The sequence below is a fragment of the Lycium barbarum genome, chromosome 5, assembly GCF_019175385.1.
Source record: "Lycium barbarum isolate Lr01 chromosome 5, ASM1917538v2, whole genome shotgun sequence".
NCBI lineage: Eukaryota > Viridiplantae > Streptophyta > Magnoliopsida > Solanales > Solanaceae > Lycium > Lycium barbarum.
In genome coordinates this window covers 14,201,937-14,214,236 of record NC_083341.1, presented here as the reverse complement: position 1 = coordinate 14,214,236, position 12,300 = coordinate 14,201,937, and the positions used below count along the sequence as shown (strand labels likewise).

General features: G+C 33.8%; 3 protein-coding genes across 3 annotated transcripts; 1 reads left to right on the top strand and 2 right to left on the bottom strand.

Annotated features, from left to right (window-relative positions):
• Positions 1 to 232: 232 nt before the first annotated feature.
• LOC132639218 (uncharacterized) lies at positions 233 to 1,291 on the bottom strand. The gene has a single exon (XM_060355686.1). It carries the CDS (start codon positions 1,289 to 1,291, stop codon positions 233 to 235), a length of 1,059 nt encoding a protein of 352 aa, XP_060211669.1.
• Positions 1,292 to 1,324: 33 nt separating this feature from the next.
• On the bottom strand, positions 1,325 to 6,334 carry LOC132639217 (uncharacterized). Its single transcript, XM_060355685.1, has 3 exons — positions 6,209 to 6,334; positions 2,218 to 2,628; positions 1,325 to 2,128 (listed from the first exon to the last, which is right to left on the bottom strand). Exons 1-3 carry the CDS (start codon positions 6,332 to 6,334, stop codon positions 1,325 to 1,327), a joined length of 1,341 nt encoding a protein of 446 aa, XP_060211668.1.
• A 4,554-nt stretch (positions 6,335 to 10,888) lies between these two features.
• LOC132639216 (uncharacterized) lies at positions 10,889 to 12,057 on the top strand. Its single transcript, XM_060355684.1, has 2 exons — positions 10,889 to 11,239; positions 11,617 to 12,057. The coding sequence occupies exons 1-2, from the start codon at positions 10,889 to 10,891 to the stop codon at positions 12,055 to 12,057; spliced, it is 792 nt and encodes a 263-aa protein (XP_060211667.1).
• Positions 12,058 to 12,300: the final 243 nt, after the last annotated feature.

Sequence of the window (12,300 nt, the reverse complement as noted above, 5' to 3'; positions counted from 1 at the left end):
CTATAGTTTAAATGAAACAAGATTTTATTTAAAACTATCTAAGAAGAGAGCTCAAACAAACTAAAACCAGTGACAAAGAAGCAAAACAACTTGCGATCTTTGACACTAGTCCAGTAAATGACACCAGGGGCGGAGCCAGAACATTTGATAAGGGGGTTCAAGAAAATTAAAAAATAAACACGCGAAGAAATAAAAACAAACACAATTCTCTATTGAAAGCGCAAGTATATTACTACAACTGTACACGACGAGGTTTCATTCCTTGAAATGTTTTTATAATAACATCATTAGAAATCCTATTAAACACATATTTTTCTACATAAGGCACCAAGCAACCACTAAAATAACTCTCATTCATTCGACTCTGCAAGTCATTCTTGATAAACTTCATTGCCGAAAAAGTTCTTTCAACGGATGTAGTGGCAACTGGCAAAAGCAAGGCAAGTTTCACTAAGCGGAATACAAGAGGATAGTTTGAATGCTTCTTTGTCTGAACTAATCTTTTTGAAAGATCACAAAGTCCTTTTAGATTGGAGAACCTTTCATCAAGATCACGAACATCAATAATGTAACTCGCAAGTTGATTCTCAAGAGCCCCCATACTAAATTCATCAAAGTCATCAGGATAATGTTCAACCATTCTCATTATTTTCCTGAGATCAAAACTAGAAAATGAGTCAATTGGATTTAAACAAGAAATTCCATGAAGCAAATCAGTCGTTACTGCGTCAAAACGATAAGAAAGCTCTTGAATTTGCCAATCAATAACTTTGCAAAACACTTCAACGTAATAATGGTGTGAGACAATACAACCAGCAAGTTTACGCCGTGATCTCAAAGAGGTAAAGTACGGCTCATCTAAATTAGGTATCAAAATTTGATACTGGATACAAAATTTAGATACTTTATCAATAAGCGAACCCCATTCTTCCTCCCTTAACTTTTGCAACCTTTTATTTGCTACTTGAACAAGTAGCATGGCATTTGCGTTATCTTGCTCCTTTTTCTGTAAGCATTTGTTAAGCTCATCTGTGATTGCTAAAATATCTCTCATCAAATGCAATATGAATGCAACATCAAATGTTTGACATGCTCTGAGAAATCCCATTGCCTTGGCACTTTCATCTGGACAATGTGAATCAACAACAATATCATCAAGTACATCAACAATTGAACCAAACATAAGAATAAAGTTACTAAAACATTTGTAGTGGGATCCCCAACGAGTATCACAAGCTTTAGTAAGACCAAATTCTTGATGCAAGCCTCCACCAGTTTCAAGTTCACCCATATCTAATGCCTCTTGAACTCTTTTCTTTTGAGATTATCGATATTCATCCATGCGTTTAAAAGAAGCTCCCAACATATTCAAAATACTCGAAACCAATAGTACAAGCTCCCCCACTTCAACACACTTTTTAGAAACCGCAACAAGACTTAGTTGAAGTTGATGAGCAAAGCAATGAACAGAATGAGCTGATCTACTTTCTTGCCTAATCAACATTTTAAGGCCATTGATTCTACCTTGCATATTACTTGCCCCATCATAACATTTTCCACGTACATAAGAAAGACTCAAGGAATGTTGAGCAAGTAAATTAACAATTGCTTCTTTTAGAGATGATGCACAAGTATCTTGAACATGAATAATGTCAATAAGTCGCTCCATCACAAATCCCATTCTATCAACATATCGTAAAACAACGACCATTTGCTCCTTGCGCGACACATCAAAAGATTCATCAACCAACAAGGCAAAGTAATCACCATTTAATTCTTCTATGATAGCCTTAATTGTTTCAATTTTGCATGCAGTCATAATTTCTTTTTGAATCATTGGAGAAGTCATCAGATCATTTTGTGGAGCATGTTTCAATACAAAATCTTTAATGTTATCACACCTTTCAGAATACCATGAAAGAATTTCAAGAAAATTACCTCTGCTAAGTGATGATTTAGATTCATCATGACCCCGAAATACCAATCCTTGATTCAAAAGAAACCTTACAACATCAACTGAAGTAGTTAAGCGGAGCCGATACTCATGCTTAAATTGAGAATCTTGCCTCACAAGTGGAGATTGAATAGATTGTTCTTGTCGCACTAGATCTTCACAATTCTTTCTTGCCTGATTATGAATGTTATTTCTGCCACCAACATGTTTTTTAAGACTCTTCGTTTTTTTTGCCAACTCCTAAACCCTATGGTCGAAAATACATCACCCCCTCCTTGATGAATATTATCGTCTGCAAATAGATAGCAATTCAAACAAAAGACTGCATCTTTACTTTCACTATACTCCAACCAATTAGAATATTCACTAAACCACTGAGGATTAAAACGACGCATGTATCTAGAAAATTTTGTTTTAGGATACTCTTTAAGCCGAGGTTGACAAGGACCTCTCCTAAGGTATTCTCTTCGAATGACAACACGATGATTTGGATGAAAGTCCAAGATTTGAGTTCTTTCACCCGGATCATGCTTTAAAGAATTCAAATCAAATTCCTGAGAAGAAAGCAATGGTACTTCTGAGTGGTTGACATTTTCTTCTAGATTAGGTTGATCATGAGAGTCCAAACTTGATTTTGGAACTTTGGTAAAATAATTCTTCACTGAATTTTGAGACTGAATTATAATAAAAAAATTAGTTAGAATTAAAGGCACAATGTCAATCTTAAAAGCCAATAAAATAAAGCCTATTTAAGGACATCTAACCGTGAGAATAAAAACTCAATCTTGTATATAGCAATACAGCAAAAAATAATCAGTAACCTTAAGCATATCCCATTTCAAATGCCTACAGATGATCCTATATTTTAAAAAACTCTACCAAATGTCTCAATAAGCAAGAAAACAACTTAACCACAATCCAACACACATAAAAGGGAATTGATTACTAAATAGAAATCTACACTTTGATTCTTTTATTAGCTAAAAATAAATATCTAGAAGACCAATTTTGCAAACAAACAACATTTAAGAATTAAAACAATCAAGACTTGGGGTTCATGGATGGAAAATGGGTCAGCTACCCATTTCACAAAATGGGTTGATTAACAACTAACAAGAAACAATAATGGGTTTGTTGTGATTTTGAGTATGGTGAAAAAAAAAAGAGAAAAAAAAGAAAAACCTTGGAATTGGAAGCCATGGGAGAAGGCCCAAGAAAATGACAGAGTAGGCGCAGGGGTGGAGAAGATAAACAGGAGCAGAGGACCTTTGAAGTTTGAATAAAAAGGCAGCCAGCAGCAACACAATTGAGTTGACAAAGAACAATGTCAACACCAACACGTTTTGAAATTAGGGATTCTTTTATCCCAAATGGCTCACGTTTTTCTTTAATAATAATAATAATAATAATAAATATAGTCCAGCACGACGTCGTTTTTTTTTTTTAAGGGACTGGATGAAAAAAGTTAAAAAAAGGTGTCGTTGCCGAGAATCGAACCCGCGACCGCAGGCTCAATCACAGGCGCCTCATCCACTGATCTGAAATCTCCATTTGTTAAGGGGATGCAAAAATAATATTTGTACATGAATAAAAAAATTCACCGTATATATATAGTGCAATTTTCCGACGAAGGGGGTTCGATTGCCACCCCTGTAGCTCCGCCCCTGAATGACACTAGTCTTCCGCCTAAGCTTCATTTCACCAGAATCATGCTTAAGAAGACTGTAATAACTTGTTAAAGCATCCTACTAGAAGCTCGAAGAGACTAGCCAATGGATAAACTCTGGCCAGAGAAAGCATTGTGGCACATAACTAGGGGCTTGAGTTGCTACACTTTTTTGTTATTAGGTCATAAACTTCCTTGATCTTCCGGTAATGAGTCAGGCGCCAACAAATATGTCAAATATTTGAAATAAATTTAATTTGTAAAAATAACTAAGATTTGGTACTAGAATATTCTTTTCTCAAAGCACCCTTGAATATATGGGTCTAATATTAATTAGGAAACAAATCTTCTCTATTTTATTCTATTTTGACTTTATTTATTTCAAATTTTCGAAAATATTGGTATCCTATACCACTTGGCATTTCATGAGAGTTTTAGATAGAAAATGTTATAGTCTGAGGGGGATAACATCAATAGTTTACGGTTTATTAAACTGACTAAACTCGAATAATTTAGGGAGTTTAAGATCTTGTTTTTTCAGTGTGCGATTAAGATATTAACTCATATACATAACTAAAGATACTAGCTCATATACATAACTAAGCACAAGAAAACTTCAAAACTTCTTCCCCCTTTCCCTCCGCCCGCAACTTCTCGGATATCAAGAATTTCAGTGAATTTAATTCACTTTACCTGTGATATTCCCCTTCTTTTGGGTGATCTTTAAATTTGCCCCTCATATCTGAAATCTTTAAATTTTTGCCCCTCATATTTGAAATCTTTAAATTTTGCCCTTCGGCTAAAGCCTACGGGTTCCAGGTTCGAACCCCCACTCAGTCAAAATTTAAAAAAAAAATCGCAAGGCAGAGTTTAAATTTCGCTATGCCCCACCGGCATACACTTGTTAAGGAATTACCAAAGTTATGTCGGAACCGACATACTTATGCCTTATGGGCAGACTTGGCATAAGTATGCCGGGTCCGACATAACTTTGGTAATTCCTTCACAAATTTATGCTAGGTCCGGCATAATTATGGGCAAACTTTTAACTAAAAGTTTTTTTCTAGTTATGTCTTATGGGGCAGACTTTTAGTTAAGGCATAACTAAAAGTATGCCCCATAAGGCATAACTTTTCCGCCTTATGGGGCATACTTTTAGTTATGCCTTATGGGGCATACTTTTAGTTGTGCCTTAACTAAAAGTCTGCCCTATAAGGCATAACTAGGAAAAGACTTTTAGTTAAGGCTTAACTAAAAGTTTTCCCATAAGTATGCCTCCACCGGCATAAACTTATTAAGGAATTACCAAAGTTATGCCGGCCCCGGCATACTTATACCAAGTCTGCCCATAAGGCATGAGTATGCCGGGTCTGGCATAACTTTGGTAATTCTTTAACAAGTGTATGTCGGGTCCAGCATACACGCGACCCAAACCTTGCCTTGCAATTTGTTTTTTAATTTATGCTTGAGCGGGGGTTCGAACCCAGAGCCTCATAATTTCTGCGTGAATGCTCAGGGTTGCAATGCGAAGGGCAAAAATTAAAGACCAACAATATGAGGGGCATAATTTAAATACCACAAATATGACGGGCAAAATTTAAAGACCACCCCAAAAGAAGGGCAATCCGCGCAAAAAAATGTTACGTAATGAGGTACAAATAATTATTTGGGAAAAGGACAGAATTAGCCGTCCAGCCCAAATTAATTCCACCCGCTAGCCCAAGTTTCCCCAAACCCAAAACGTAGCCATTAAACAAATCTCATCCGTTAGTCAAAACTTAAATAAGGCAATTTTCAAATAAAAATCCAAACGCAAAAAACTCTGAGGCAATTTCCTCCTTCAATCACTCTTAAACATGAAAACGTCAACCTATATAACACCTAAACAACAACCTATATATACATTTTGACTACATAAACACTTATTATACACTTATTACACACTTATTATACATTCTCTGACTACATATACACTTATTACACACTTGTTACACATTTTCTAACTGCATATACACTTATTACACACTTATTATACATTCTCTGACTACATATACACTTATTACACACTTGTTACCCATTTTCTAACTACATATACACTTATTATGCATTTATTATACACTTATTTAAACAAAAAGAAGGCTTAACTGCCTATAGCAGGATACACTTATTATACATTTCTGACTACATAAACACTTATTATATGCTTAGTATACACTTATTATACAATTATTATACACTTATTACAATACAAACTGTATCATTATTGTATAATATGTGTATAATAAATGTATAATTAACTTATAATTTATGATACAAACTGTATCAATTTTTATACACTAATGATACATATTCTATACACATACTCTAGGGATACATATTCTATACACATACTCTAGCGATACATAATCTATACACTTTTCCGGCGATCTCCAATTTTTCTCCGATAACCCGTACATGTGTATAATAATTGTATAATATGTGTATCATTAGTATGTAAACATTGTACATTGATTGTACACTAATTATACACATATTATACACAAATTATACAACACGATACATATTCTATACACATACTCTCGGGATACATATATTTTATGAAGCTTTGATCTTTTCAGCATTTTGAGAGAAGAAGTGTATTGAGGATACCAATCAGAATCACCATGTCTTGCTACAGTTGGATATACCGGTGTTTCAATTTTCAAGTTTGCCATTTTGCCCTACCTTTTTTCGGTTTTCACTCTGCAACTTTCTTTTTTCCTTCAAACCTACCTGTGTCGAAGAGAAAGAGATGAAGATGGAAGAGGAGGAATGACATCGATTCAAACCTACCTGTGCCGAAGAGAAAGAGATGAAGATGGAGGAGGAAGAGACGCCGATTCAAACCTACCTGTGCCGAAAGAGATAGAGATATATGGAGGAGGAGGAACGATGAAGCTTTTGTGTTGGTGGCTAAAAGTGTCTTTATTTTGGGATTAATGATCATTTTGGGGCATTAGTTTCAAATTGGGTCATTTTAGGGTTTTTTTTAGTTGGCAGAACATACCATGTCTTTTTCCCTAATTATTTTAGTCCTTTTGTAGGGAAAAAGACATACAATGGCCAACTGGCCAAAGTAATCTCACATTTGGGCCTAATACCATGAGCTAGTTGGCCGGCCCAAACTATTTCCAAGCGCTGGCCGGCCCAGCAGCCCAAACGCCTTAAAAAAAATAGACTTTCTGTGGTGACTTTAGTCGCCACTAAAAGTCTGCTGCCCAAAAAAAGGACTATTTGTGGCGACTTTAGTCGCCACTAAGATCAAAAAAAAATTTAGTAGCAATTAAACGAGTCTCTACTAAAGGTTAAAATTCATATTGAGCCTTCAACAAATGTTTCAAAACATGTATAATATGTGTATACTTATACAGTGATTGAACTTTCAAAAAATATTCCAAAACATGTATAATATGTGTATATTTATATATTGATTGAGCCTTCAAGAAATATCTCAAAAAATGTATAATAATACTTATGATACATTTTATATACTAAAGTAATCATCATCGAAAACTTAACAAACTAAAATATATCAACTACAAACTAATAAAATTAGTAAGTATACATTAATTATACATTTGTTAAACATAAATTATACGTTAATTATATATTTATTATACACATATTATACAATAATGATACAGTTTCTATACGTATGATACAATTTCTATACATATATAGTAGTGATACATATTCTATACAACAATGATACGGTTTCTATACGTATATGTATGATATATTTTTTATATGTATGATACACTTTCTATACAAGAATGATACAATTTATATACATATGCTAGAATTATATATACACTTTCTATAGAAGAATGATACAATTTATATACAGTTTCTATACAAAAATGATACAGTTTATATATTGTATATGTATGATACATTGTCTAGACATATGATACACTTTCTATACAAGAATGATACAGTTTATACATAAATTATACAACAATGATACATTTTCTATACTTATGTATGGAATATGTATAATATGTGAATCATCAATGTATAATCAATGTATAACTAATGTATAATATATGTATGATTAGTGAGTATACGTTGATGATACATTTATTATACACAAATTACACAACAATGATACAAACCTAGGATACATTTTCTATAAATATACGGTATGGATACATGTTCTATACAATAATGATACTTTTTTATACGCATGATACATTTTTGATACATTTTCTATACATAGTTGATCTTTAGTGGCTTGTACGGAAAAAAAAAAATCTTTAGTCGCCACAAAAGATCCCGCTGGCTACATTTTGGGTTTGGAGAAACATGGGCCATCCGGTGGGATTTGGGCCAGATGGCCCTTTATGTCCTTTTCCCCCTTTCGTATTCATTGCTTGAAGACAATTCCATCCTTTTTGGCCCAATTAAGACTGACATGTTAAATCCTAGAAGAAAGTATACTTTATTGGCAAACTTACAGGAATGACTACCTTATTATAGGTTCTTACCATCAGTAACTATCATTTTATTTATTACATTTCGTAGCTACCTTTTTAGTTAATTACCATATGTATTGCGTGTATTTACGGTATAGTAAATAGACTCAGAAGCTGTAACCAGTAAAACAGATCCCTTAGAAATAGTCATTTAATTTGGTCTTAAATGGGAAAATATATTTCATATTAATATCTTTCATAATCTGCTCCACAAAATTAGCTTCCATTTCCATATTCTTCACGATTCTCCTTCTCTCCACCCATCTTTTTCAAATGCAACGTAAAATTCAAAAATTCAAACCAATCAACTGCAAAGCAAACACAGCAAAACAGCAAAATACGATCATTCTAATGGTAATTCGAAAGTACCTATTTTTTTTTTTAATAAAAACACTGAAAATGTATTTCAGATTGGCATTGGTTTTTGTAGTTTTTTTACTTCTTATTTGTCAAACCTTGCTAAGTTCCTTCGTCTTTGAATTCCTCTTCAGTGACGAGCTTCAAATAAATGTGTTATATGTTCGGCAAAAAACTGAATGTAGTATCTTTGTGTTGTATGTTTGTTGGGTATTTGACCAGTGATGAAGTGTGTGTTGAAAACATATACATTCTGTTTTCGTATTTATGTAGTTTGTTTCAATTTGTGAATACACAAATCTTGATGTTTTTGCTGTGTTGTTGTTTTCCCATCCCAAATACATTAATAAATACGATGTCTTTGTATGTATTTTTGTATTTGATACAGTGTGTTGTATATCTCTTATGTTTGTCACGAGTGTTAATGTATTTGGAATACTGTATAGAATGGATTGCTGTATATATAATTTTGTAGGTTATATGTATTTGGTAGACTGTTTCTTGTGTTCATTATGATATGAACTGGTGTATTCGAAACTATGTGCGTATTTGATAAACACAGTTTCTGCTTCAAATATGTTTCAGATGTGTGTATTTATGTATTTGAGATAGTGTTTTCATAAGCTAACTCAGATACATAAATGTTAATGTATTTGAAAATCTGTATGTAGTAGGTTTGTGTATTTAATTTTTGTATATTATTTTATAATGTATATTATTAATTTTTGTATATTATTTTATAATGTATTTCAGGTTGTAATCAATCTCAACTAATTCATTCATTTTGAGTACAAGAATGTCCACTATATCGTCGTTGGTAAGACACTCAGGTAATTGGAACAATGAAAATTGCTATGTGAATTTCAAAATCGATGCAGTGGCGTTTAAAGAATATTCGACATATATAGATTTATTACAAGCAGTTGCAACTCAGCTGAATATAGACATGCAATTGAAAAACATATACATCAAATATATAGTTGAAGGTAACGATACGCCAATGGAAATACATAATGATATGAGTGTTAGGGTGTATGTGGAATTGAAGAAAGAGAACAAACAGTTAGCGATGTATCCTTTGTGCATAACTACAACTGATAAAAGCGTTGATACTTGTGTATCTGGTGAAAGTTGTATTGAAGTAGGATTTTTGCAAATTGGTTACATAAAACAAACAAATGCTATGGAAACAGTAGTGAGTGGAGACTTAGCTTCTTCAAGTTGTGGCAATGCCGTTGTTGTGTTCGAAAACGACACAAATCTGGTTATATCAGATAAGAACCAAAAAGAGGTTGTTGTTGATCAAGTTTACAAGGACAAAGATACACTGAAGGCTGTTATGGCGAATTATGCAATTTCCAACAGGTTCAATTTTCGTGCCGAGAGGTCAAATGCGATAAGGTGTGTTTAATTGTTCTGAACTATTATATTTTAAATTTAATGTAGTTATCTGATATATTTTCAACTAATGTATTTGTTTTCATGTTTGTATTTGAAGCTATACACTAGTATGTGTGTCTGAAGAGTGTGATTGGAAATATAGGGCATCGAGCGTTGGTAAATCAGAAATGTTCAGGGTTAGGGAGTTTCGTGACAAGCATACATGTCCGCTAAAAGATAAGGTGTATTCACAACGCCATGCAACAAGTTGGTTTATAGGTGGAATTGTAAAACCAAAAGTAGCCAACCATAAGAGGAAATACACACCTAATGATATAACGGAGGATGTAAGAAATGATCTTGGAATGGATGTGTCCTATATGGCCGCTTGGCGGGCTAAGGAAAAAACAATGAAGGATTTAATGGGTGAACCATCGGATTCTTACAAAACATTACCTGGGTACCTATACATCTTGGATAAAACGTATCCAGGTTCGCATATAAGAATGCGAAAATACGACGAAAAAACGAGTTTTTGTATCTGTTTATAGCATTGTATGCATTCATCAAAGGGTTTGATTGTTGTAGGCCAATTGTTGTAGTTGACGGGAGCCACCTCAAAACAGCATACAACGCAACGTTCGTTTCAACAAGCACGTTAGACAGTGCAGGTAAGTCAAATACACGGTTCAACTTGATTATACTAAAGAATGAATATGTAGAACTGATTTTTTTTTAATTGCCGCGGTATGTGCAGTTAATATACTTTCTTTAGCATATGGTGTGATAGATTCAGAAAATGACAGGTCTTGGACGTGGTTCTTTGAGCGATTCAGGGAAGCGTATGGTGTGAGAAAGAACATGTGTATTGTTTCTGATAGGCATGAAAGCATAAACAAAGTTGTTTCTAGAATCTATCTGAATGTCCCGCATTATGCATGCATATGGCATCTTTGGGGTAACGTATGTAAGAAGTATAAGTAGAGCCATGATGTGTTGAGTCCCGTGTTTTATGCAATGGCAAAAGCGTACACGCAGGAAGATTTTGATGAGCTTATGGGCAAAGTTGAGAAGACAGATTTTCGGGTGGCAGAGTATTTGGAATTGGCTGGAAGAGAGAAGTGGGCTAGAGTGTATGCAACTGCTAACCGAGGGTGGACAATGACTTCAAACATAGCAGAGTGTATTAATCGTCACCTTGTAGCAGCAAGAGAGCTTCCGATATTTGATTTTCTAGAAGAAGTGAGGAAGATGTTTGGAAGATGGAATTATAATAACCGGAAAAATGGTACATACACGTTCACAACACTCGGTAAAAAGTTTCAGGAGATGTTGTCAATAAATGAGTATCTATGTTTACGTATGACGGTATGTTTCTTTTCAAATTGCTTAAGTATGTTCGATTGAGATTCATTTATGTTCGTTGTATTTGATATAGTTATCATATGGAATCTGTTAGATCTATGTGAAAATGATAACATGTATTTATTAGTTGAATAAGTATTTTGATTCTATTACATTACTGTATTTGTTGTATTTAATTATATGCAGTCTGGATATGTGTGTCAAATATTTTCACATATTTGGTGTATGTGACTAGATTGATCAAATACAATTAGTCAGCTATGAATAATAATTAGCAATATGATTATGACTATAATGGTTTAATCTTTGCAATCATGAACTTATGTGTATTTGAATTTACGTGAAGTATGTTTTTGTTGATTTTGACTGATCTGTTGTAGGCCGAACCATCAACCGAATACTTGTACACGGTATATGATGCAGGAAGGCGTTTCATCGTTAACTTGGACAACAAAACGTGCAGTTGTCGGATGTTTCAAATAGACGAAATTCCATGCCCACATGCATGGGCTGTCATTAAGAAGAAAAATCTAATGGCTGATGATTACTGTTCCGAATTGTTCAAACCGCACACCGTGGTGAAGACGTATGATGTCGCCGTGGATCCTCTCCCTGACGAACGGGAATGGAAGATTCCAACATACATATCAGAGGATGTTGTTTTGCCACCAAGATACAAGAGACCTCCTGGTAGGCCGAACAAAAAGCGTGATAAGCCGTTATTTGAATTGCTTCTTGGAAAAAAGAGACATGCTTGCAGTACTTGTGGACAGACTGGACACAATAGAAGATCTTGTAGTAATGCTCCTAGAAGGAAATAATTATTTTTTTGTTTGTAGAAGTTTAGATTTGTTAGACTAAATACACTGTTGGTTTGCATTTTTTTTTTTGAATGAAAAATGAAATCTGTTTCACATACTACTTGTGTGATATCTTCATTTAGAATTGTATTGAATAGTTATCTTTAAATTCATTCACAAATGAATATAAAAGGCAGCATCAGTTCTTTTAAAAAAAAATAGTTACTATATTTTAATATGTAATAATGGTGCCAAAATACATCA

Coding starts and splice junctions, on each gene's coding strand:
- LOC132639218 (XM_060355686.1), bottom strand. CDS start 1,291: ATGGGTGAACTTGAAACTGGTGGAGGCTTGCATCAAGAATTTGGTCTT.
- LOC132639217 (XM_060355685.1), bottom strand. CDS start 6,334: ATGGCAAACTTGAAAATTGAAACACCGGTATATCCAACTGTAGCAAGA. Junction 2,629..6,208: donor CAAAGCTTCATAAAATATAT/GTATCCCGAGAG, acceptor ATTATAATTCAG/TCTCAAAATTCAGTGAAGAA. Junction 2,129..2,217: donor TTCATCAAGGAGGGGGTGAT/GTATTTTCGACC, acceptor ATTCATAATCAG/GCAAGAAAGAATTGTGAAGA.
- LOC132639216 (XM_060355684.1), top strand. CDS start 10,889: ATGGCAAAAGCGTACACGCAGGAAGATTTTGATGAGCTTATGGGCAAA. Junction 11,240..11,616: donor ATCTATGTTTACGTATGACG/GTATGTTTCTTT, acceptor GATCTGTTGTAG/GCCGAACCATCAACCGAATA.